The sequence below is a fragment of the Anser cygnoides genome, chromosome 8 (assembly GCF_040182565.1).
Source record: "Anser cygnoides isolate HZ-2024a breed goose chromosome 8, Taihu_goose_T2T_genome, whole genome shotgun sequence".
Classification (NCBI taxonomy): domain Eukaryota; kingdom Metazoa; phylum Chordata; class Aves; order Anseriformes; family Anatidae; genus Anser; species Anser cygnoides.
In genome coordinates this window covers 4,663,039-4,689,062 of record NC_089880.1, presented here as the reverse complement: position 1 = coordinate 4,689,062, position 26,024 = coordinate 4,663,039, and the positions used below count along the sequence as shown (strand labels likewise).

Below are 26,024 nucleotides of genomic sequence, written 5' to 3'. Positions count from 1 at the left end.
AAGTAGTTTTAGAAACTTCTCAAGAACAATCCCTTTCTCAGAAGAAAGTTGAAATGTAAAGGAGATGGGAGGACAGGCAGGCACGTTTGCTCCTGGTACCCATCTTCAGTTAATTCTCCTTGCCCTCTCCTCCACAGAATGTATTAACAGGTTTTAATGAGCTATTTTTCCATCTCAGGGTCCCAAGGAAATAAATAAGAATTTTTCCAAGCTAAATACATCGGTGAGGGTAGAGTCTCCTAGAATAGGGTTCACACCACCTTCATATTGTTCCAAAACTGATAAAAATCCCAACCAAACTCAATTAGTTGGCTTTCCACTTACCATCCATGACAGGAGATAGGAACAATCAGAATCCAGGATAAGACCTAATTCAGTAAACGTGTCAGCTATGACTGCCAAACAGTCAGTAACTTTTAAGCCTCATTAATGTTTTTCATCTTTAACAACATGCCTGCCCTCTGACTCACCATTCCTACAGGTTTCATGGTACTCAGCAGATGCAGCTTTAGAACAGGTACAAAATGTTGCATCAGAAGTCACAGAGAAAAAACCTGTGGCTTTGTGTGTCAACAAAAATACCTACAGACCTGTGGACCATGTCTGTCACCACAAAACCGAAGGACTACTTCCTTGCTTTCAACAGTTAGAAAGCAAAGAAGAAATAAAAACATTATTTTTTTCACTTAAAAATACTTCTAGGAACTGCCAATGGCAACTGTCCAAAAGCTGATTTGTACTATTTTAAGAGTATATTTTTCTGAATCCCCGCAGTCCACACGTTACAACATAATAATTTCAAATACAAATATCAGTTTAAATTTTACATGCTCTTGCAGACAACAGGAGTACTGGTACTTTTGTGGTTTATTAGGAAGGTCGATTTCTTTTTGAGACAAAACTTCAATATAGCACCTAATATTTTTTTTCCATAGTCCACTTTTTTTCCTGTTTTAGTGGACAGAACACTTACTGAAAAATAATAACTGCATTTGCAAAATGTATCATGTTTATGACTGGGAAAAGCATTGCTTTTATAATAGGTACTGTTAGATAATATATAATTAACTCCAGATGAAAAGTCCTTGCCTCATTTTAGTGAAAGTGCTAAATGAGGTCACTTGCTGTATTGCAGTTTCCTGAACGTTCACTTATCTATTAAAAATGTTTTTCTACTATTAAGACAATTGGCTAAAGTTTCTAATTTTATACTTGTAAAACCAAAAGCAAATCCCAATTTAATGATGGTCCCATCCCAACTTATCTCTGGACAGTCTCACATATTCCTTATAGTGAATTATTATACCAATGCCTACTAGCTATGAAAATCACACTCTTTGTAACTACCCAGAAATTTTCTCCTAATCTTAGTCCTGTTCCTCAAGTGGAGGAGGAAACACATGCTGCATGGAACATCCTGAAGAACAGGCAGCATCTACTAGAGAAGACAAAGTAGACTGTAACACTTAACAGCATTTTTCCAGCCCATCGAAAATGGTGCTGAAAGGATCCCCCTCTCTACCTCAAAGAAACTATCCAAATACTCTGTGGCTCTAAGATCTCACTCCTGCTAGCCCTGTTCCCCAATTTTTGTACTGTCATGCAGTTATGGAATTTAAAACCTATACTGTGGTGTAAATGACTCACAACTAAAGCCTTGACATAAGCACATTTTATTGCCTGACATTTAACTATCTAAGCAGGAGAAAAAAAAGAAAAGAAAAAAAGCAACAAAAAGTGCATTTAGAGAGTGTTCTTCTTTAACAGGTTCAGAATATGTCCCAATCTATTGAAGTTTTAAATCTACGGACTCAGAGGGATTTCCAGTATGTTTTAAAAATGGAAACACAAATGAAAGGGCTGAAGGCCAAGTTTCGGCAAATTGAAGATGATCGGAAGACATTAATGACAAAGCATTTTCAAGTAGGTTTTATTTTAACAATAACTTTGAAAGCCTGCTGGAAGTAATGTACTAAGCAGCAATGCATGGACTGCTAAGATCTCAGCTTGAAATGTTCGTACAAGAGCAACATTAAAATGAAAAGCATAATAAGTTTTCCTTTATGATAATAATCTTTTGCTCTGTTCAATTTAATTGTACTAGGAAGTAACCATTAATTATTAAGGTATTGGAGATATGTCACTAGAAACAGATTCCTGTTTTTCCTGTATCAATGTGCACGTCATACTGAGAAATTTATATTCATTCAAGCTCCAGTGATAAATGGGGAGATCCAATGGAATTAATAGCAAGCAACTAGAGAGTTCTGCACTTTTACTGCTGCCTGACATTCACTGCAGTTGAAGGGAAGAAAGCCTATAATAAATCAGGTTGTTGTAATTTTTATCCAGTAGAATTAAGATCTAATTTCATGTCTGAAGGTTTGCTATTCTGAGTTTGGGATAGGGGAGGAGGGCAATCATTCCCAGTCGCATCTGTATGATTAAAAAAAGACTTCTAAGGAATTTTAATGACAAGAAAAAACCACAAGCCAATCTTTTTGTGAGGAAGGAGGGTTGCAGAGATTACAAAACAGCTTTGTGTATTCTGAGAGAAAAAAAAAAAACACCTATATGAAGTACTTTTAAGGAGAAAAATTTACAACAACATAGTTAAGTTCTTCAAATATCAAGTCTGATAAAGTCTGATAAGTATTTCAGGTTGCAAGACAGCAAGATAGGATCTAGAAAATACATTCCAAAGATTACATTAACAAAATTTATATTTAAACCCTTCATGAAACACAAAATGGACATACTTTTCTAATCAGCATTAAAGTTACATACCTAAACAATTACATAGCTAATTTATTTTCCAGAGACACTGAATATCCTGGACTTAATAGTATCAGGAATTAAGTACATTAATGATCTGACTACTAAACATTATTCTTTGTTATCAATCTTCATATTGGAGGCTGAACACATACTTCCAGTAATTTTCAGGTAGTAAAGCTCCACCATTTTTCCTTTTATCACTCATTGCTACAACACATTTCTATAATGCCATTATATATTCTTTATCCTCATAATAGATTTTCTTGAACAAAATATCAGAATTTGACTGTCTGATATGTGATGTCAAAGGTAGCAGACTTCTGCAGTATTCTAACCTTTTAAATATTCAGTATTTATATTGGTCAGTCATTTAACCTCAGTTTGATAGTTTGCCAGGAGCATAAAACAGATTTCCAGCCAATCAAATGATAGAGTAATTTAGAAGGTCAACATCACACAATATGCTGCTGGCTTTCTGAAACTCATCCTACTAAAATTCCAGTGCTTTATCTTACCTGAGACACAGAAACTTATTCTTGATATAACATAACCCCTCACACCAGCAGGCACAAAGCACCAGAATATGCCTACCACCCATTCATGTTGCAGTACAATTTAGTTCCTATGCCACTCATCGTAGCAACAAGTTAGGAGTGTCAGCAAACACTATGGTTTTGTTTTTGTTTTGTTTTTCATTAAAACACCAAAACCATCTTTATATCATTTACTGAAGTGAGATGTTTTATGCTATGGTTCCATGTTTCTGAGAGCCAAATAGTACAAATTTGATCCAGGTCACACTTGAGAATATGGTCATATTTCTGTCAAATCAGCATTCATGCCAGGCAAAAGATATCTGGTCCCCCAAAAAAAGTTACAGCAGTTTGCTCAAATGATACCTCATCTGACATAAATTCTGTTAGGAATAAGCTACCTCCACTAATTCTCCTAAATGCATCATCTTGCTGAGTTTTGTTTTTCCATCCATGGTTTACCCATGATTTTTGACTGCTTACTGTCCCTAGAACCAAAGCCTAAGTTCATAATTTCAAAATTAAATATAAACTTTGGCTTCTGGAGCTCTGCATTCCACATCACAAAACCTAGTCACATTGTTATCAAGAAAGACATGACTATTTGTTTTTTACAGATATATTAGGCTCAAGCTGAATTTTTAATAAGGACAGTCAAATAAAAAATAGTTTTAACTGTAGACAAAAACTCTTCATTTCTTCCTGTCCACCTCAATAATTCTGCTAATATTCTATAATTGGAAGACCCCTTGAGAACAGAGCCAAAGATACAAAGAAAACTCCTGATGGTCTCTAATCCGTTTATAACAACATATCTCTTTGTAATTTAAAATGCCACTTTCTACACATTAAAATAACCTGCATGCAAATTATTCTTCCCAACTCCACCTATAGGTCTTTATTTTGAGCAAGTAATAATTCCAATATGAAAGCAATTGCTAAAACTACATAGATGAGCTGGGTTACTGAAGAGATGTAGAACTCTCAAGCTGTTCTAGAACACGTTTGAGAGGTAAAAACTCAGAGGCAGATCTTCAAGCAGATCTAATGCCAACCCTGACTATCAGCTTCTTTCACATCTCCTCAGTAGAAAAGCATTCTGATTGACATTATGTTATTTATTTTGAAATGTTTTACCATGTTTATTGCATCCATTTATACAAGTGATGTAACAAACGGTCTGTATCTCCGTGCATCTCATTGACTATGCTAACTTCTGACCACATTTGCTTCTGCACCTCTTCCTTCTGCTTGGGCATCCACTTAGTTCTCTTCTGCTTTCCCTTTTAATCTGCTGACTACTGCATCTATTCCTTCAGGACTCCATTTTCTAATCCCTTCGATAATCTCTCCCTGTGTGTCCTCATCCATTCTCAGTCTCTATTATCACCTAATCCTAGTACCTAACAAGTCTCTATTTCCACCCTTTTTCTTGTTTTGTCCAGGCTTGCATCTCCTCATGCCTCTGGCATTTGCTCACAGAAGTCCTGCTGTTTTCTCAAAATATAAACAGACATGCAAATCAAGGGCAAACCTGCATGCTTTTCATAAAGCAAAATCTTTTGATTGCAAGGATTCTTTGAGGTTATCTACAGAAAAAAAAATACAAAGAAAAAAAAAAATAACCTCAGTCTAGACTAATTTAGTAAAGATTAAATTTAGTGCATTTAAAAGAATTATTACAAAAACAAAATATAAGTGGCCATTTTAAGTTACAAAGAGAAACTCTCAATGTACATGACAAAAGTCTGAGAAAGGGGCAACCAAAAATTCCCAAGTGGAGCCTTGCTTTCCTTAATCAATATTTAGGAACAGGATTGGCAACACAATACCAACTGCACATAGCAATAAAATGATTTGCTACAGTCCAGAACAAAGAACGCCTGAGGAAGTTCAAAGGCACCTCGTGACGTAGAAGGACCACAAGTACAAAACAGTTTAAGAACCATGGATTTTTTACTTCAGAAGAAAGAGGTATATATCACTGTGTCCAGATCAGAACTAAACAGGGTCCAACAGACATTTAGGAAAAAATGAACTCAGTATTTCTAAGGAGTGAAATAAAAATGAACAGCTTGCCTACTATAGAACAGGTGTGATGTTTTTGACTGTCACCAGGTGTTCAGGTCTAATCACCTTTTCTCAAGAAAGATACAGTCCATGGGGGGGTTATATCCTCTGGATGGAAAGTCAGACCCTCAACAGGTCTGGTTCAGATCACCTGAAGGTAATCATGTACCTCAGTAGAAATAAACTATTGTCTCACACATTTTATCTACTGCTTACTGCCATTAATTCTGAGATTTCTAAGACTTTCACAATACACTGAAATAATAGCTCTAACTATCTATCTTAGCTCTATCTAATCAATAGTCATTTTCAAGTCATTTTAATAATCAGGCATAAATATTACATAAAAGGGAATAAGAGGATTGAATTCCTTTAAACTGCTCTAATACGCATTTGATTACCTTTAACAGGAGTTGAAAGAAAAGATGGATGAGCTCCTGCCACTAATCCCAGTTCTGGAACAATACAAAACTGATGCTAAACTAATCACCCAGTTCAAGGAAGAAATTAGGAATCTGTCTACTGTCCTCACTGGGATTCAGGAAGAAATTGGTGCTTATGACTATGAGGAACTACACCAGCGGGTGCTCAGTTTAGAAACCAGGCTTCGAGACTGCATGAAAAAGCTCAGTAAGTTTACAATTTCATGTCAGATTTGATCCCACAGCTGTAAGTTTTTGGTTTTCTCTATAGAAAGATTAAGTTTTCTTTTTTGATGAAAGACTGAACTATATTTAGGAAAAATTAAGAAAATATTTAGGAAAAGTTTCTTCACCAAAAGGGTTGTGAAGCATTGGAACACGCTGGCCAGGGAAGTAGTTGAGTCACCATCCCTGGAGGTATTCAAAAAATGTGTAGATGTGGTGCTTACTGGCATGATTTAATGGTGGACTTGGTAGTGCTAGGTAAAAGGTTAGACTAGATGATCTTAGAGGGCTTTTCCAACCTAAATGACTATGATTCCATATTCTGATCTCTGCTACCCTAAAAAATGTCAAGAGTAACTCCTCTTAAGGTTAGTCATACCCCTCGAAATTTGCACCAGCGTATTTTAGATAATTATCTACCCTACTTTATACAAAAGGAATCGAGATGGAAAATTATAAAAGATGACAACTTTAAATCTAAGAGACTTACAACGCATTGGAGAGCTACAAAGGTTCTTTCTAAAAAGTTCAGACAGGCATTTCTATTTAAGTCATCTTTGGTTCGTCAGTGTGAAAAAAGTTTAGTCAGGAGTAGACTGGAATCAGTTTGGCACTGTCATGTAATCATGATACAAATCTTGCTATGACATCTGAGAGGCCACTCCAATTGCACTTTAGACAGGTCTTTAGACCTGTAATATCAGCATTAAGACAGATGTGCTACTTTCCAATTTGGAACACAACAAAATTAGCATTATATCTAATTTAGTGGAGTAAAGCATGATTTTTTTTTTTAGAAAACACGGCAAAAATCCATCATGAGCACTGCATTAGATTTACATCAGGCAGCCTCCATCTTCATTGCTCACATTGCTGGCTTTTGTTAGAAAAAGTTGATGTTCAGCATCTCCAAAAATCAGCACTAGCTCAGTATTAGCTTCCAAAACTAAAAGTCTGAAGTATCATTAAGTGTCAACCTTAACTTCAATTACCCGAAGAGGGTAATTGGTACCTACCTACTTTGCAGCCACAATGCAAAGTCTGCCCTCAGAGTCTGTCCATGCATTTTGAGAAACCTGATTGGATCACTATGGAAATCTTGGTGTCTATAGCCAACAATCCACCCCCTCTATGAGAAATAAATGCTTTGTAAGTTAAGAAGGAAAATAAATAAAATAGAAACTCCCAGGTTCAATCCTGTGATCAGTATCTCAGTTATCAGGTGGGGGATGTTTACTTTTGAAGGCTATGCATGATGTTATTAATTTGATAGGCAGTGCTATTTTTGTGAGGCAATGGAATGAGAAAAATCTAGGTTAGGTTACCCTCTTAAATTATTTATTTTCAGTTTCTTTGTTTTACACTAGAAATAACACAGTGATGATGGTCTAAGTACATGAAAGACTTCTTCAAACAGAAACTTCTTATAATCCTATTTTCCTCTCAGTACACATATTATAGCACGTTACTGCATTGGCAGAAGGCAGTCAGGAGAAAGTGGCTGCATTACAATACTGCAACAAACAAGCAAATTCATATAAACACTATTTTCTGATAGTGAGTGTTCCAGTAAGTTTATTAGGCAACAAAAGACCATCATCACATCTTTAATAAGCATTTCATTTTTCCTTGATTTTATGGTGTATTCTTTTAAAAATGATTAGTGAAGTGACTACAGGATGCATTTTTAAGTATCATTGGGGTATTCGTATGACGTATCTCTTCTCCTTTTCTCAACTTATTTCCTATTTCCCTAATTTTTAGCCATGTTTCCCCTCCTATCTACCCTGAATTCCTGTAGCGCACACTATTTCTCTTGATGTAATAATGCAGAAAAGTTATATATATTTAAACTATGAGTAGATAGAAAATATTTTTATGAAATAGATTATTGAGCACATCCATGCCACCATTGCATTCCAGATAAACATAACCTGTTCCTAATACATGGATGGCTCCCTGGACATCCTTTCTCCTTTAAATTCTCTGAAGCATTTGTAGTGGTTCTAGCCAAGAGGGAGTTAACCGTTTTCCTAGCATCCTGCACGGTGCTGTGATTAGGATTTGTGACTAAAGCAGTGTTTATAACACCAATGTTTAGCTAGTGCTGAGCACTACTTGCACAACATCAAGGCTTTCTCTTCTTCCTACTACAGAGAGTAGGTAGGGGGTGGGCAAGAGGCTGGGAGGGAGCACAGCTGGGACAGCTGACTCAGGTTGGCCAAAGGTTTATTCCTTGCCATGTCACAGCATGCTCGGCAATAAAAACGGAAAGCTTGCTTTCCAAGGTAGCCACAACTCAGAATGTCCGGGCACCAGTCTGCTTGTGGTGACTGATTGCCTTTGCAATTTCTTTTTTTTTTTTTTTTTTTTTTTTGGCACTTCCAGTTCTCACCCCGGTTGCACTGGGAAGTAGGGAAGTAAGCGAGTGGCAGTGTCAGGGTCAACCCACTGCAGTCCCATAACAAACTACATTTTCCAAAACCCCAAGACAGGTGCAATTTGAGGTAACAATAATGTAACATGGTGTCATCTAGGAGGTCTACTATCAATCTGGTATTTTCATATTAAAGTTACAACTCCTTTACACATTTTAAAATTCAAATGCGGGGCTTCTGACTCTTTATTATAAGTGGTTTGGTCTTTTCAAGCACAAATACAGACTTATTCATCCTTATTCTTTGGGCTTAGATGCTTAAATGACTATCCTTGCACACCCTTAGAATTAGTCTAAGAACAGCTTAAGTTAGGATCTCTGAGAGCAACTCCTGACAAATGGTAGTGTGAGCCCAGATCAGCAAGCACAAAGGAAAAACAGCTCTCATGCCTCCCACCTCTCCCAGCCATATTTACCATGCTGGAGATGACCCAGCTGTGACTGCCCATGCCAAGCTGATGGCCTATGGCAGCAGAAGGCAGACTGGCCCCAATGTGCCACAGGATCTGCCTTAAACCTTCACAGATTTTCTTGTGTTTCACAATATAATTATCTAACCAGTGTGTGTAGCTATTTTCCATTCTTATCCCTAGCAGGTGTTTTTCAGCATTATAATGCATTATTTATACTGTCCTGGCCACTTAAAAGAGATCTTCCATCTGCACTGGCAACACTTTCAATGCTCATTAGCATACAGTAAGCAGTTGTCTCCCTTTCACTGAGATGTAATGATTACCATAGCAGTTGTGTTGACTGAAATTTGCTCCTTCTCTTTGGAATAAGAGAAAATTCAGACTAAAGCTGCTGAGAAATTTAGCCATAAAACTTTAAAAGAGTGCATGCAATTAAACATGTAGAGACAGTGCATATGATTGCGCACACCATAAGTTCACATACACTTATGCACGTACAGGTCTGTCACTGGCAGCCATGTACGTGCTCGTGTAAGACAATGCAGCTTGCACAGTAAGTCTGGGACCCTTCGATTCTTGTCATAATCTGTTTAGTGCAATGAGTAAAATGACATAGCTAGAATTCATAGAAGCCAATATTCTGCCAAATATTGCTTATGAAATAAGTGGTTCAAGTAGATACACATTGGATTCATTCACATATATCTCTTATAACAAAATCCAAACAAGATTTTACATTAATATTTTTGGTTAAAACTTCAAAAGTACAATATTCCATTTATCCAAAGAAATGCTGTTAAATCAGTAGCAGATGATGTATTAGTGCAGGCATAAGATTACTTTCTATTGCAAGGGTACTTGCACTTCCAAGGCATCCGCCCCAGTGGGATTTGGAGAGATTTACGAATGTCATTTAGTACAAATCTGTGCAATGGAGAGATGTATCATTATCACCCTCTTATAGATGGAGAAACAAGTCAGGAAGGAAAAGTGACTTTGCCAAAGATTACCTAGCAAGTCATTGCACACACGCAGTAGGAATCCAGAGTTTCCTCTCAGCAAGCTCTAATAATGAGACTGTAGAGCTTCCTGGATTTGTATTATGTATGACAACAGACATGCACCAATTAAGTAAGAACTAATTCTACTTTGTGAGGGAAAGAAATGTTACAACAAATTTGATCATAAGCTGGAGAGTGAAAGAAATAAAGCACTTGGAATTGGTTTGTGCAACCACTGAAAAAAATACTCACTTCATTCTCCCCTCTTTATTACCTGCAATAAGTAGAATAATAATGCTTATGAACACTTCAGGAGGCTGTTTTGGTTGCTTTGATTTTATTTCCCTTTCAAGTCCTGCTATAAATCATACACTCACTTGGTATATGTAGCAGCTACCAATATTCATTTGCATCACAGCAGCTAGGAATATCAACTATCTTTCCTAGCTATCTTCAAAATAGCTTCTGTCCAATTGGTTTTCACAACCTTCTCCTGGTATTTGCTCACTTTGGAACAGCCTTCCAGATGCTTTCTGCCCCACAGATGCTTCCAGCCTACAGAAGCAGTACATCCACTTTTTTTTTTTAACTGGCCAATTCATGCTCAACTTCTTCCCTAATATAAATAAATACACAAAATCACAAGCAGAGTTACTGAAGTCCATGGTGCAAAACTGTTACAAAAAGAGGCCATAAACACCCAGACTGTGCATGACATTATGTTCCTTGTACAGTCCCATTTAGAATGGATAAATTCTCAGAGGTTTGATTTTCCAATTACTACAATTAGTTATCATTAGGACTTCCTTAGATAGCTTCTTTCAAAGTCAAGGGAAAGAGACCAACATTGCTTCTAAAAATCTCACTCTATGTAACACCATCTGAACCTTTTAGCAGTGAGAAAAATGCCTAGAAATATCACTTTTTTTCCTATTTATTCTCTATGTTCCTGAACTTCCTGACATTTGCTAGAAACACAAAACCTTTCTTTCATTAGATATCTATTGAGCATCGTAAGAAAGAGCTCCCTTTTTTATTTTTACTGAAAGAATGAAACAGCACCAAAATTTTCTCTATAGAGATAATTTTGTGCCCATTAATTCAGCTCTTTTTATTTTAGTTTGGTGGTGTGTTCCCCTCCCAATTAAGCCAATATTCTGGCTCAAAAAATGTATTGCAGGTGCTCTCAGTTACTCTGCCTCAAAATTCCCTTTTAATTTGATGAGACCCAGACAAGCTCTAACTGAAAAATTCAACAGAAGTCACATCAGGCTAACCTGTGCCACACTGAACATGAGAAGCTCACCTACCATCTCACCTACCAGCAACTTCCCATTGCCAGGCAGCAAGGCACAGGGGCTTGAGACAGCAATATAAAATTTGACACCCCGTGTCATACAGCAGGGAAGCTATACCTTTGCAGTCACATTTTCCAAGAACAGCAGGGGTACTATGAATACAAATCCTAGGGCAGAAAAGTATTCTTATCTCTTCAAAGATGCACCAAGGACTAGAGAAACCTACCAAAATGGTAACAAAGCTTGAAGCTGACAGACCCACTCAACAGTTCCCATTTCCCAGGCAAGAATCCTCTGATAAAGATGTTCTGAGAATACAAAGAGTCACCAGGGTACTGAGGCAGCTGGGAATCCCCAGGTTGTCTAAGACAATCCCTAACAGGTTTAACAGATGTTAGCTCAGAAGTGCTTCCCATTTCATATGATGTTTTTCTATGTTCTGTTTTCCTACCTACAAACCAAGATAAAGAAAAGTCTCAATGGGAAACTCTTTGGAGTTCGGGGGGTTTGGTTTGTCTGTATGTTTGTTTTTAATTTCAGACTCCTAGACATGTCATGCCACAGAAGTTTTATGTAAATAATACTGCTTTTTCAGTATACTAGCATCACCACACCTTAGCAAGAAACCTCAGCATGCAAGATCAATTTTAATATAGCTACATGAACAACTATAAGGTTCATATTGCAAATATAGGCTGGGATTAAATCAACACATTTCATACTTAGGTAGATGAGAAGCAGCTGTTTCCAATTCTGGTGGAGGAAGGAGGAAATTTTCTTGCACTAATACAAACTTGGAAGTATTTACAACCACACAGAAAACACCTTGCTTTGTCAGTGAACTCTTAAAGACTGTATTGGGCTTTATTCCTGAAAGAGCTCTCATTCATTTCCTTTCTGTATCAAATTAAAGACTGGGCTTGGGCAAGCTATTAAGGAATTATCTTCATAAAGTCAGTAACACTAATTATATCAGTGTTAAACTGCATTTCATAGCATCATGTCATCAAAATGCTGTGTTATTCATCTGCAATAACTTATTTAACTGTAGTAGTAAGTCAATAATACTTCAGCACAGACAGCACACTTGCTATTTCAGAATGAGCAAAACCACAAATGACCCTGATTTTGGCAACGTTTTACAGTTCTTCTGTAACAAATGGGTAAACACATTAGAAAGTAAGGCTCCAAAAGACAGAACAGGAGAAAAGAATGATACCATTCTCTTGAGGAATGAGAGCTCAGCTTTACTGTTTTCTTAATTGCATTCACCCGATTCTTTTACATTCCAATCATATACTGGAAGCAGCACCATGTTAGATAACTGTCTAAAGCTTTGACAGAATAAAGTGTGAAATGAATTTCAAATGGATTTCAATGAGAAGGGAGGAAAATTTGGCCTCAATTGCATTTCCTAGTTATAGTGTAAGCCTATTGTCTCACATTTGCCTTCTGATCATCAGCCAGCATAGGTTCACTGTATTCAAGACCAGTATTTAGCACGTCAGTTGATTTGGGGAATACTTGGGGTAATTTATTTCTATAAAAGTTACTTGTGCAGCCTTAAACAGTTCAAAACAACATAAGCTGATTTATCAAGTTGATCATTCAGCTGAGACATGATTTGGGGCCTGTGCAGTTCTTTCAAGCAGCTCTTTGCAAGCTCAAAGACCTCCCTGGTGTCTGGTTCCAGTCTGCATGTGTCTGGAAGCAATGCGTTGAGATCTGACTGCTCAGAACAAAAGACTGATGACACCTATGTACTTGACTCCAAATATTTTTCAAACGAACTGAAGAGTGAGGTTGTGAAATAAGCTTCAGTTAGAGTAAGGGTGAGGGTGGGCAAGTGCAAACAGCATTTCCCCATTTTTAAAGCCACATTAACAAATTTATGAAGAGGCTGTCTGCAGTAGCAGGGTATATAGACTTACATGAACTAAACGCTGGAGGAGGCTTCATGTATTAAGCCCTTGTGCCTAAATTTCTCCAAGCTGCAAGGCAGCTGTCATGACAGGACAGTGGTGGGCACTGAGCTCTGCTGCTTCCTTCCTCCTGCCCACGCTACCTGTCAGTAGGGCAACAGACCTCAGGTACCACTGAGGTTTATAGCAGAAAACTGCTGATGGGATAAAAAGGATCAGTATAATGGGACTGGTTTACCATAGATGGAAAGAGTACTTGTAACATAACTTAGTTCTGAATAGCTGTTCCATCAAGATATATCACAAATAGGCAGATGTCTGAGCGTGTTTAATGAACAAGGAAAAGAAAAGATGGGACAGACTATAGGGCAGGAGAATAAAAACATCCTCATGCCTTTTACAAGATGTTCTGTTTCATTATGCTGAAAAGAGGAGCTTTGTCACTTTTTCACTCAGCTGCCTCTCAGCTACCTAGCAAATCTCCTAGCTGTCTTCCTTTCTTCATATCACTACATGCTATCTGGGAATAAAAATTTAATCACATGAATATACCCCAGATTCACACTACCGATCATTTAGCCACTGAAGTACAATGTCATCTCTTTTTCTTGTTGAACAGTTGCTCGATCCATTCTGAAAGACCATTCTCTAAAAGCATCTGAATCCTGCCACACAGGGAAGCTGCTCAGTTCATACAGTTAAACCAAATCAGGACTGAGGAGTTTTATTGAGTTAATAATGACACGAAATTAACCGGCAATCAGTGAACTATATGTTCAGGATCAATATAAGTAATAAAACAGATGAACAATAGCAGACGCTTAAACATTAATAAACCGACAAATTTCTGAACACCCTTCTCTAGCTCGTCTCAAAAAGCTCCAGCCACATGCACACACCACAGGCAGAGCTGTGTGTGCATCCCCTACAATGGCCAGCATGGGCTGCGAGCCCACTGCCTGCTCGTACACCTCTCCTGCCAGACAGGTGGGCACATGCTGCTCCCCACAACCTGCCACAGACAGCTGAGAAAGCCTGCCCGAGTGCACAGACACAGGGACACAGACACAGCCGTACTCCCGCAGGATGCTCACAGCACTCGCTGGGGTGACTGCTCCGCTGGGCCTCAGCAAAACTCACGGTTTTGCAGCTGCCTGCACCAAACCGGATGGATGACTGCTGCCAAACTGCCTCTGCATTACTGTTTGCTCCACCTTCCTCCTCAAGCTCCACATAGCTGCCCTCACAGTGAGATTTGCAATTCTGGCTCGTGTTGCGGGCTCCTACGCGTGTGCCAGAGGTGGGCTCCCTGCACCCCATGCCTCTGCCATGGGCTGCTCAACTGCTGTCAGTTTGGACCCTGAATTTTATGGGCCAGTTTTGGTTCGCTGCGCGGGTTTATTTATTTAGAAAAAAAAAATGGTGGGTTTCAGAGTTCCAAATTCTTTGCATACGTTTCGCTACTCATGTCCATACAGTATTTTAAAGCAACCCAATTAGTGTACCAGTCTAACTCATACATTCATTCATGCTACATTTGTATTTTGATAATCTTAAAACTACAAATTCAAGAGTGATGCCTTTTTTTCTTAATTTCTTTCTATTCACTATTAGTTTTTTGATAATTTTCTTTGAAATTATTTCAGCCCCATCCAAAGGTTTGAGTTTACCTAATGCCCATTTCTGAGACAGTTTACTTATGTACCACTTAAAAATAAAAAAGAATTTGACCACTGTAAGATACAGCCCTCCAGTTTCCACGCTAATTGCAGTTCATCACTGTAGAAAAACAGCACTTGGCACACAAACTAGAGGTGTTACTATCTACAGAAAATTCCTGAATAAAAATTATGTAATATGTTTTCTACAATTGGTTATCAAAAGATTCTTTAAAATAGGAAACTCCAAAGTATCACGATCAATGGAAAACAAACATCCATTAATCCTAACTTTTCACTGAACTTTCTGAAGACAAAAATAAGGCGGTTTTTGTGTCTTTTCATTTATTATTAAATGTTATTCACTTCAGCTGGGAAGATACTTTACTATGTTGTATTTTTCACGTCCCGAAAATGTGACTGTGCTTTAAAATTTATAAAAACAAAAATAAACATTTTTCTTAACTTATTTATACTGTTGTTCAATAGAGAAAAGTTCATACAGTGAAGATGACAATCCATCCTCAACCTAACCCTGAATCCCCTGGAGCCACTAGTTAGTTTTGAGCAATTGGTCTCGTACTCTGTCTTATGTCAAGGAGAGTTGCGTAATTATTTGCATTAATGGATTTGTTTTTCTAATTTCAGCATGTGGCAAATTGATGAAAATTACAGGCCCCATTACAGTCAAGATATCCGGAACCCGATTTGGAGCCTGGATGACAGATCCATTAGCATCAGAGAAAAACAACCGAGTATGTTAAGGCGCTGAAATATCTTTGGGTTCTTTTACAGATTTACTTGCTTGATTTAAATCTTTAAAAAGAGATTTTCCATCTAGGAAATGTCCAAAGAGAGAAGATACCTGAGCACATTTGTGCCCTTTCGTTACATTGTTTAGGGATAACATCCATCTGAAATGGCTACACTTTTTTTTCTCTCTCTCTCTATCATTTTATTGACCTTGGCTCTTTAAGAACCTAAGTAATTTAACAGAAACATCAACACTTTCACCAGTGAGCATAACCCATAACACGCGACAGTCAAAAATCACAGGATTAAGCCCCAAATAAGTGGTCTTCAGACCACTGACCTCCTCAGATGCAAGCTATGTTATTGTTTCAATCTGTGATAGGATCCCAAATGGACACATCTTTATAGAGGTGCTCCCTTCCTCAAAGGGCTTTTGAAGTCAAAACAGTAGGTTTCGTTCCTGTGAGATCCAAAAGGTTAATCTTTTGAACAACAACAACAAAAATCACAGCCGATAGGAAAGGCAGCGTACAAATGGTAATAACTAAAGATTCACATGCAGCTCTTTCCTACCCACCGTGTCCACGCCATTTTGCTGCTGCCTCCAGCAGTCTCGGTTGCCTCTGGGAGAGCAGCAGACACTGTTCAGTGCTGTCTGAGAAGTCTCTCCTGCCACCTCAGCACCCGTAGGGCTGCTCCATAGTCCTCAGCACAGGCCCTCTCCATGCTGCCCCAGTGCCACCCTCTCAGAGCAGCACACAGGCTGCCCCATGCACACCATGTAAAGCAGCAAACCATATTCCTTGCAGGATCTCAGCTAGCAGGAAGATGGGGAGCTGTGCTGGTGTCCATGCAAATAGTGTGTTAACAGGGCTTTTGAAATCTGCGCAAAAATGTCTGCAGAAATTGCTCCGCTCTTTTGTTAGTCAGGATCCGATTTTTCCTCTGAGAGGAACTAACTGGAGAAAAGACAAAATATATGAAGGGAAAAATGGGGGATACAGAATGTTAAATAAAAAGCGAATTTGTTTTCTTTTGTTTTAAGGGAAAAAATGGTTCCCAAACTTTACTGGTTTCATTGCTATTACATTTGGTTTTGTGCACCATTTTTCACTGGTCAAAGACTCAACTGAGGAAAATTCAGCCAAGCGTATTTCTAAGCATAAAACCAAGCATAGCTCACATGCCCTTTCCACCTCTCTCCTTAATTATTGGTCTCTGAGAATATCTTCAGCAAGTCCCATATAGCAGAGACCCAAACATTAAATAACTGCAGGCACTGCAGCTGTAACAGTCTCCCTAAGAGTTCACTTGTATAGGTAAGTTTTGATTTAGAAATTCAAGAGTTCCTCAATGTCTTTTTAACAGGAAGGTGGACACTATTGTACTTTGATAGATTGCTGCACACCCAAAACCTTTTTCTGTCTTTTTTGGCAATGTATCCATCATGCCATATCATGATCATGTGCCACAGACTGTGTTCCAGGCGTTCACTTCCAAACTTTGTTTTCTTTCCAGGTGTGGTACATGGACAGTTACACTAACAATAAAATTGTCCGCGAATATAAATCAATTGCAGACTTCGTCAGTGGGGCTGAATCACGGACATACAACCTTCCATTCAAATGGGCAGGAACCAACCATGTTGTCTACAATGGCTCCCTCTATTTCAACAAGTATCAGAGCAACATCATCATCAAATACAGCTTTGACACTGGGCGGGTGCTTGCACAGCGTAGCCTCGAGTATGCCGGCTTTCACAATGTCTACCCTTACACCTGGGGTGGCTTTTCTGATATTGACCTGATGGCCGATGAGATTGGGCTATGGGCTGTGTATGCCACCAACCAGAATGCAGGCAACATTGTCATCAGCCAGCTAAACCAAGACACGCTGGAGGTGCTGAAGAGCTGGAGCACAGGCTACCCAAAGAGAAGCGCTGGAGAATCCTTCATGATCTGTGGCACCTTGTATGTTACTAACTCTCACCTAACAGGAGCCAAGGTCTACTACTCTTACTCCACCAAAACCTCCACTTACGAATACACAGACATTCCTTTCCATAATCAGTATTTTCATATATCCATGCTTGACTACAATGCAAGGGATAGAGCTCTCTATGCCTGGAATAACGGACATCAAGTCCTGTTTAATGTCACCCTTTTCCACGTCATTAAGACTGAAGATGACACATAATTCTCTTTCCCTTTCCCTCACCTCCCCCCCTCAACGCAGTGTCATTTGTGATAAATTCTAAAGCCTTCATCTCTCTCTATTCCTTTTAATTTACATTTCCTTTTTCCACTAAGGAAAAGCAACATTTTGTACTACACAATGCATTTCAAATATGGCTGAGCCTGTCAAAAATGACCTGTTGGACATAAAAGCATCTTAACTCATGATTCTACAAGGTCTTGATGGACCTTATTGTGAAAGCACTAAGAAGGATTTAAGTGGCTAAAGACAGTTTTAAAAAGATTATGATCTGCCTTATTGTAGAGTCAGAGACTAATGGTGGCTTAAATGCATGAATGTCTTTTTTTTTTTTTTACCTCATTTTTGATTTTAATCTATTGTTCAACATCAGGAAACATTTTAGTAGCAGACATATTGCACACTATTTTTTTTTTTATTCTAAAGGAAAGATTTAGGAATTTAATTTACATGAACATGGAGTATGACTCATTTTGCCATCAACCAATTTCAGATGTGGTGCTGTATAGTATGTTTTTAAATCTCTTGCAAACATTTTATCAACAGTATGTATTTCTACCATTGTAACCACCATTGTGCAATTGTATCTCTTCACTTCTGTGAAAGTAAACTAAGTACTATTTTTTATAAAATATATTGAAGCTTAATTGCAGTTCTGGCTATGGGTCAGTTGAAAGTGGTAAATCTGAGAAAAGGTTGTTATTTCTCAGAAAGACAGATCAATAGTTTCTCAGGTGCATGATCCCCATTCTCAGCTTTGCTTGGTAGATCCCTTCTTACTCACCATTGGTGCTTACTGGCAAATTTGCAGTTTTGAAGTCTCACAGCAATCCCAGCTTTACAACTGTTCACCCTGTCCAATTTTTACCACCCTGCAAGCTCTGTTTTTTTCTCCTGCTCTTCCCTCCCACTATTTTCTTTCCTTTATGCTCACTCCTTGGTCTGGGCCTTGGAAAACTGAACCTGACAGTGGGCTGCTGCCGATGCCCCCGGCCTGGGGGTGGGAGCACGTACCACACTCGCACTGTTCTGGGGCAGCGCAGAACAGTGCTAGAAGACAAGTTGCTTTCCTTCGTCTGCCCATCTTTGTATTCATAATAGAAGAACATTTATCTGTTGATGAAGGATTTTTTGGGATGACAGTAATTAGGAAGAAAATACAAAGGAAAAGGTTCAAGTGATCAGTGTGACACCTGATAGCTTCCAGAAATACTTGTTTCTTAAAGGTATTAGCTGTAACCATAAGCAGTGATATTACTGCTAACAAAGCCCAAACATCTCTGCAAAAAGTTGGCGTCACTGCTGTGGCTGCTTTCTGGCAAATGAGAGTAATGTGGTGGCTATGTGGCTTGCTGCACTCTCTCATTAGAAGTTGAAGGGTAGGGGTATTTTATTGAGGAAGAAAGAAAGAAGCTTGCCCCATATTTCATTGGAAATTTGGGGGGTGGGGGAGGTATTCTGTTGAAGAAAAAGAATGAGGTGCTATTTACCTATTTTGACATGTACAGAAAAAAACTAACATTAATAAAATGTCTATACTAGTTCTTAAACTGAGCTGTCACATAAGGCAGAGGGATGGGTATCTGAAAGCATGAAAAGCTTTGTTCCTCACAAAACCTGAGATTCTCCTTTTTTCCTGTTTTAAACCCTTTGAAACTGGGCTCATAGAAAAGCAAAAACACATACAAAAGTGTTTCAGTTTAAGAAGAAAAAAATTAAATGCACCGATATTTTTGCCAGATCTATTTTGAAGCCATTTGATTTGTTGATTTTTCCAATATACCAGCTGAGACCACCTTAAGTCTCGTCACTGTTTTCATTATTGTAAATATATATTGTATATACACTAACAAATCTGCTTTATAATATAAGCCCATGTGGAGCTGAATAACAAATTGCCTTGTTTTTCATACTGGTTGCAAAACAAAAAAACACCTGTGAGGTTTCAAGAACTGACAAAGCAGGGGAACAACAACAAGTACATTACAACAGGACGAGAGAGAAGTTACTCTCCTACCTTGCTAAAACAATCGCTGTTATCCTTTAAAATCACTCACAGTGGAGACAGAGCCCAGGTAAACAGACAGGTTAAACCCCTGCGCTCCTGTACCCACTTGCTGGTACCACACTTTCCTGTCTTGACAACGAGCCTTCTTCTACAACATGTGAAAGTGTACATAACTGCTGATTTAAAAGGTATTTTATATCATACAGGAATGTTTTATCAAAATGAAATATCTTCAGATTTTTAATCAAAAGCCCTAAAACAAACACTAATCTTTCCTCCTCATAGAGTAACTTCAGCAAAACAGATTTTGAAAATACAGTGCTCCCAAGACATTTAGGGAGAAATTAAACTTCCTTTCTAACATTAATAAACACATCTGAAAAAAAAAATGTCACTACCATATTTGCTTATGAAATTTTCATAAAGTGTAATTATCATACATCCATTAGTACAAGTTGATAATGTTTCTTACAGTAGGATTAATCTCATTTAGTTAGCAATTTAGACAGCAACATGTCTACACTCCTATCAGTCAAAGGAAGGAAAGAGATGAGTGAAGGGTGCTGGATATGGGTAAGAAAAGCACCTCTGAAGGGCTATTTGTCTTACTGATGAAACTGCTGCACTAAAGCATAGATATCGTACCTAAAGAAATCCTGCCCTTCTAAATTAGTAACAGCGGGCTGGATTCCAATACCTTTGAACACGAAATAACAGCTTACACAGCATCAACACAACAAAACCTGGTGGCATGCTACCAGGGAAGTAGCACTGCTTCCTACTAGGGAGCACTCATTTTTCTATGAATCTGCATTGATCTGAATGGCTTTTCCACGTAGGAAATTCCAAAGTCATATTCCACAAAGGCTGCAAACACCATGCCTTAATATGTGCAAATTTAAGTGTTACAAACTCTGCTTTCATAACTGAGCAGCACAAACAGAAAATCTTTGTAATATAGCAGAAACCTACATATCAAAGTAAACTTTTATTCATATAATTGAAGCATAGGCTGTTTGTTGGAGGTACTGATACTTTAGGAAAAAAAAACTCTCTTTAAACACTGGAAAGTTAGTTGTAGAGCCTATTTTACTGACTTAGTGACAAATCACAGCTTCCTGCTTCAAGGGATAAGCATGTAAAAGGACCGTGTCCTTTCTGCACCTCAGACACAATCCTTACACTTGGCAGAGCCATGTGGCTGGCAGCAGGGACGCCTGCGGTGCCCCATGCATGCCTCTCCCAGGGAACCTGAGGGCTGCGAATGATGCATACTGCCAGGCCCCCAGCTTCCTCCCTGCAACGGGCTAACCATTCCCCATGACAAAACGGGTACAACAACTCTCCACAGAGAAGGCTCCCTGAACAGTAATCATCTCTTATAGTCCCTTGTGGCAGCTCGTCCCAGCGAGTAACTATGAGGTTTATAGTTACATAGGCAGGCTGCTCAGCTGCTCCTATCTGTCACAGTGCATTAAGCAGAGCACTGGCAGTGACCCTGGAGCCTACTTACCACTCTCATCACTACTAGCAAAATATGATATTTAATTTAAAACAATAATAATAAAATAAAAACTTATAACTGAGAATATTTCTAGACAGCTCGGGGCACTAGCTGTCACTCAGCTCAGTAGGCTGGATCCACAGCAAAAGACAACAGGATTGTTTCAAACCACAGCATGAATAAATCCCTTACCTGGTAATTTGTTATAATACCCAGGTGCTTAGAAAACAGGAGAGCTAGACATGAACAAACCACTCACAGCAAATTATTCAGCTGGTAAGTTTTGTCCTTTTCTAGTTCAAGAATTTCCAGGGAACAGTTTTGATTTGTACTGATTTCTGTGCTAGTCAAAATCTTTCTGGAAATCCTTTGGATGGGAACATATCTTCCTATAAATCATCTAAGCGTTCCCTGCAGCAAGTCTTACTCTACACCCTTGCAGTTCAGGAAGCAATGCTAAGCATCTGGGCATGTTTTTCACAATAGGCTGATGCAGCTGCAGAGCTGCATCTCGGCTGCCCGTGCTGCAGGAGCTGCCTTCCACCAGAAGCTCACATAGGGCCTCAGGCATGCACAGCAACTTCCACACGCCGTACAGCTTAGCGTGAAACCTCTGCCTCGCTAAGAACAGAGAATCCTATCGCCAAAAAGAAAAGCAAAGCCCATTCTCTAAGCTGAGCTTTCCTCAGCAATTCTCCCACACGTGACCACACACGTGCATCAATATGCAAGCAAATAACCTAACTATAAATTTATCCTTGAACTGTTCATTAATAAAGTTATTCTCCCCCACAGATTATGCAAAGCTCATTATTACAGGGGTTTCTACATTCAGTTACTGGGAAACAGGAGACAGTTACCCAACACCATGTTCCAGAGACTATCCACGAACAAAAGTTTTGTGCAGTATGGCTCCTGCTGGGGATCTAGGAAGGAGACATACTGTGTTGATTAGATAGATGCAACCGCAGATTCACGAAAATGAGACGTGCAGTTTTCTCCACACTGCAAACAGACCATCCATCTGATCAGACTAGGGACACAAGGGACATATCCTTGCTGCAGTGGCCAGCTCTCATCCAAGTCAATAGGGATTATTCATAAATGTAGGGACTGGCCCCAAATATCAAAATATGTATTCCCCCTGAAACAGCATGTGGAAGAAATATTTGCTCTTAAAATACAAATCATGTTTATTGATCTCCATATCAATAGGGATTGAAGAAGCTTATCATAAAAGTGTTCAACTTCTTAAAGACTCAGGATGATGTCTGTCTATCGCTGAGATTGAAGGAGTGGGGAAAATCACCTTTAGAAGTTTCTGCTAGACTCATACGCACAGCTTGCCAGCTGAGCAGTAGCAGCGGAGCCTGTGGAGTCTGCCTGTATCTATTCCACCAGACCACTTGATTAAAATTACAATGCAGAAGCCTTTCGGCCATCAAAGTGAAGCAAAGCTTCTTCAGGATTTTTTCTTCCCAAAATGGCAGTCTTAAGCACAGGCTACCACAAATGTAGGTAACATTTAGATCAGCTGCATCCCGCCCCCCAACTTTGCATCCACTGTACAGAAATGCCATTTTCCTCGGGAACTGTGCAGTGGAGCACTTACACACTGGCTAGCAATGGATGAGTTTCCCTTCTGCAGATGCACAGGGCTGAGCCCAGGGCTGCTTGGATAGGTGCAGTCAATCTGCAGCCGCTCATTCCTACGCCAAGTCAATGCAGTCTGGGTGTACATGGAGAAGAACTCTTCTGCCCCAGGGATCTGATCGCTTTGAGTCTCACTGCTTTGAGTTTGGAAGCATAAGGAAAATGGATTTTTGCGTACATAGGAGTCAACTGCTATACATCCTTTATGTAAAGATATACATGTAGTTTGAAAGATGACAGCATGAAAAACAACTGGAGACAAAAATGACTATACAGCAAGTTGTTGTTTTAAAGTAAAGTAATTTAAAAGAAATGTACCATACTGTATTACTGAATTGTGTCGCTCCTTTGATTTTCTTCAACTTCTTAAAGTCATTCTTTTAATTTCCCTCACACAACATCAGCCACATGCACAAACCACTCCAGCTTATTTTTCTTTGTAGTTTTCTCTTCTGTTTGTTCTATTCTAATCTTCTTGATCTTCACTTAAACCTCCCCAACCCCTCTCATCTTGCAGTGTGAATTTTAATGAAGGGTTATTTAGATAGAACTCAAACTGTACAAAAGGTTTATAGCATAGCAAGCTTCATCTGGAGAAGGCCTAAATTTATGTTCCCAGTTATGTAAAGTTTAGATCTACTGTGCCCATAAAAGTGCCTACAAGCAGTACTGATTGTATATCATGGGCTGCTGTAAAGAAATAATTTTGAACAGATTCAAGATAGCTTTCTTCCCTTTTATTTATTTCTAAGGAAATATTTTGTTTCATGTCTGCAATGGTGAGAAATTAAATTAGAATCATCTTTCACCAGAGCAGGCTAAACCTCCTTTTCTCCCTTCTGGATCACACCCTCAAGGTGGTCAGCAACACTTCCATCTCCAGGACATCAGGCGTCACAGTAATTGAGTGTGCATCCTGTCAAAGACGCTTATGCCTTTCGCGTTAAGCTCCAACTGTGTCACAGCATGCAGACAGGCCATTTATTCAGCCTTCCCTCATCTGGGTAAACTGGGATTATTGTCACCTTGAAGGACATAACAGACTAATGGTTTCTCAGGATTTCAAGAGACAAGTGCCTTTTAAAGTGCACAGAAGAACAGCTTTAACTCATTCCTACAGCTCTCGAGCACAGCAGGCATTTCTTAGCCACCTCCTCAGGACTGTAAGGCAATACACAGACAATAATTAACCAAGCTTCCCACACCTTCAGGGAGGAAAGAACATTTTTACAAATCTCATTCTCCAGACTGAGCAGTTTGGACAGAGAGCAGTTCAGCCTAAGATGAACTAAGCTTAGGCTAAACCTAATAAGGTTTCTAAGCTTAAGCTAAACCTAATAAGGTTTCTTTGGCTCACCAAGAGTTGATGTTAGATTTCCTGTATCTCAAGTCAGCATACCATTCATCTGAAGAATCAAATACCTCTGCCCAAGCTCAGTTCGTGCACTTACACTGATTTTTAATGGCTTTTCCTATGTTTTCAGCCTTGCAAAGATGTCTTTGCACACCAGCAAGGTAATATTTTTAACTCGACACTTTCAGTCTCAGCAGCATGTATTGCACAAGCAGCCAGTTAGCTCATGACTACCATGTGCCCGCCATTAATAACAGGCTCTAAGTGATTTCTGAAGAAAGAATACCACTTCTATAAGGAGGTTTTTTTATTTCATTCATGTGGAAGAAATCCAAAGGGTGCAATATGTGACTACTTTGACGCTGCCCTTACTTTGCATACCTGCAAAGGCCTGTCTTTCCTACAGACTGAATTACAGCAACTCCAGCGCTGCTGGACTTTACCAGCTTCCCTCGCTCATAACAAGGATTAATCACAGCCCAGGGCATTTTATCCAACCAAGAAGCTCCCACAGTGACAGTGTCAGGGATGGGTATAACCTAGCTCACAGCCCTTAGTGGAGTCCTGCATTGACCCACAATGCTGTGCATATGGTTTGGGAAAGAACAGTGGGAACCTACATCTATTTTAGGCCTCTATATGTCTAGACTAGCGCCCTTCAGTTCAGAGCACAAACCTCACCACCAAAGTATATACAAAAGCATCTGTTCACCAGGCTAAACAAGGAAGAAAGCGTGACAGTTTGTATACGCTTTTACACTGATGTGAGAGCTGAAGTAGGACTTGGGAGATTCACAAGCCTCATCCTGGCCCTAAGCCCAGCCATGAATTTCGCTCTGAAAGACTAAATTGCACTTTTATGGCAAATGTTAATATGCTGTTATTCTAATAGCATGGCAATATCATGATACGGAGCAGAAAAATGATACCATATGCAGCACAATCCCCAGTCTGAAAGGCGATAAACATTGCAAAGTATAACATTAAATAAATGAAATGATCCCGGTACACTTTTTCACAATACATCATCTACCTTAATAGCACTCAGTTACAGCTATTCAGTACAACATGCTAAGTAAACACAAACTCTGTTGATTTTATTAGTGTTTACTGAATGTCAATATGCATGACATATGCCTAGATAATTATGAAACTGGATATTTATGTACCATATGAAAATGGGTATTTACTATGTCATTAGACTGGCTCACAAAATATAGAAAATCATAATTATGAGCATGGAACACTGCTTATTCAACAACATTAAAACTGTGAGAAAACAGATATGGGAATGGAAGTATTTTACACCACAGAGTAAGGCGATCCTTATGTTAAAGACAAATTATAAATCAGTATGTACAGTGCATCAAATACATCTGAATGACAGAGCTACATAAATTTCTATTTCATGGTTTTCCTTCCAAGTTGCAAATAAAAAAGGACAGAACTGATTTTATATATAGTATAGAAGCAGATGTAATCATAGATACATGACTGTGCCTGAATTCTATGTAGTATTTAAGAGCAAGCCTGGAGAGAATATAGCATCTTAGGGGAATCACTTATGCACCAACTGAAGCAAAACCAACCAGAAGCAGAAAAAAGTCTAAGAACACCCAACATGAGAAAACTACCCCCTTCCTAGTTGGACTCCCAGAACCCAAAATGATTTCGCTACCTGGAATAACATTTCTCATGCCCTGCAGGGACCACAGCCTGCCACAGTGGGACAGCCACAGACCCCAGTGCTCTGGCAGCTGCCACTGTTCAGTGCGCCCAGC

At 38.9% G+C, this 26,024-nt stretch overlaps 1 protein-coding gene and 1 long non-coding RNA gene across 8 annotated transcripts in view; one reads left to right on the top strand and one right to left on the bottom strand.

The window, feature by feature from the left end:
- The window catches only part of OLFM3 (olfactomedin 3), a 60,844-nt gene extending 41,319 nt beyond the window's left edge, over window positions 1–19,525 (top strand). For 3 of the 4 annotated variants that reach the window (XM_048066988.2, XM_048066989.2, XM_048066987.2), the window contains exons 3-6: window positions 1,768–1,923; window positions 5,792–6,011; window positions 15,406–15,512; window positions 17,029–19,525. In XM_048066988.2, the coding sequence (XP_047922945.1) occupies window positions 1,768–1,923; window positions 5,792–6,011; window positions 15,406–15,512; window positions 17,029–17,706 (1,161 nt within the window). In that variant the 3' untranslated portion in view covers window positions 17,707–19,525. The remainder of the gene's footprint in view (window positions 1–1,767; window positions 1,924–5,791; window positions 6,012–15,405; window positions 15,513–17,028) is intronic. The other variant, XM_013186560.3, reaches the window with a different exon arrangement.
- Window positions 1–26,024, bottom strand: part of LOC106039409 (uncharacterized) — a 319,959-nt gene that overhangs the window by 192,069 nt on the left and 101,866 nt on the right. The window lies entirely within an intron of this gene.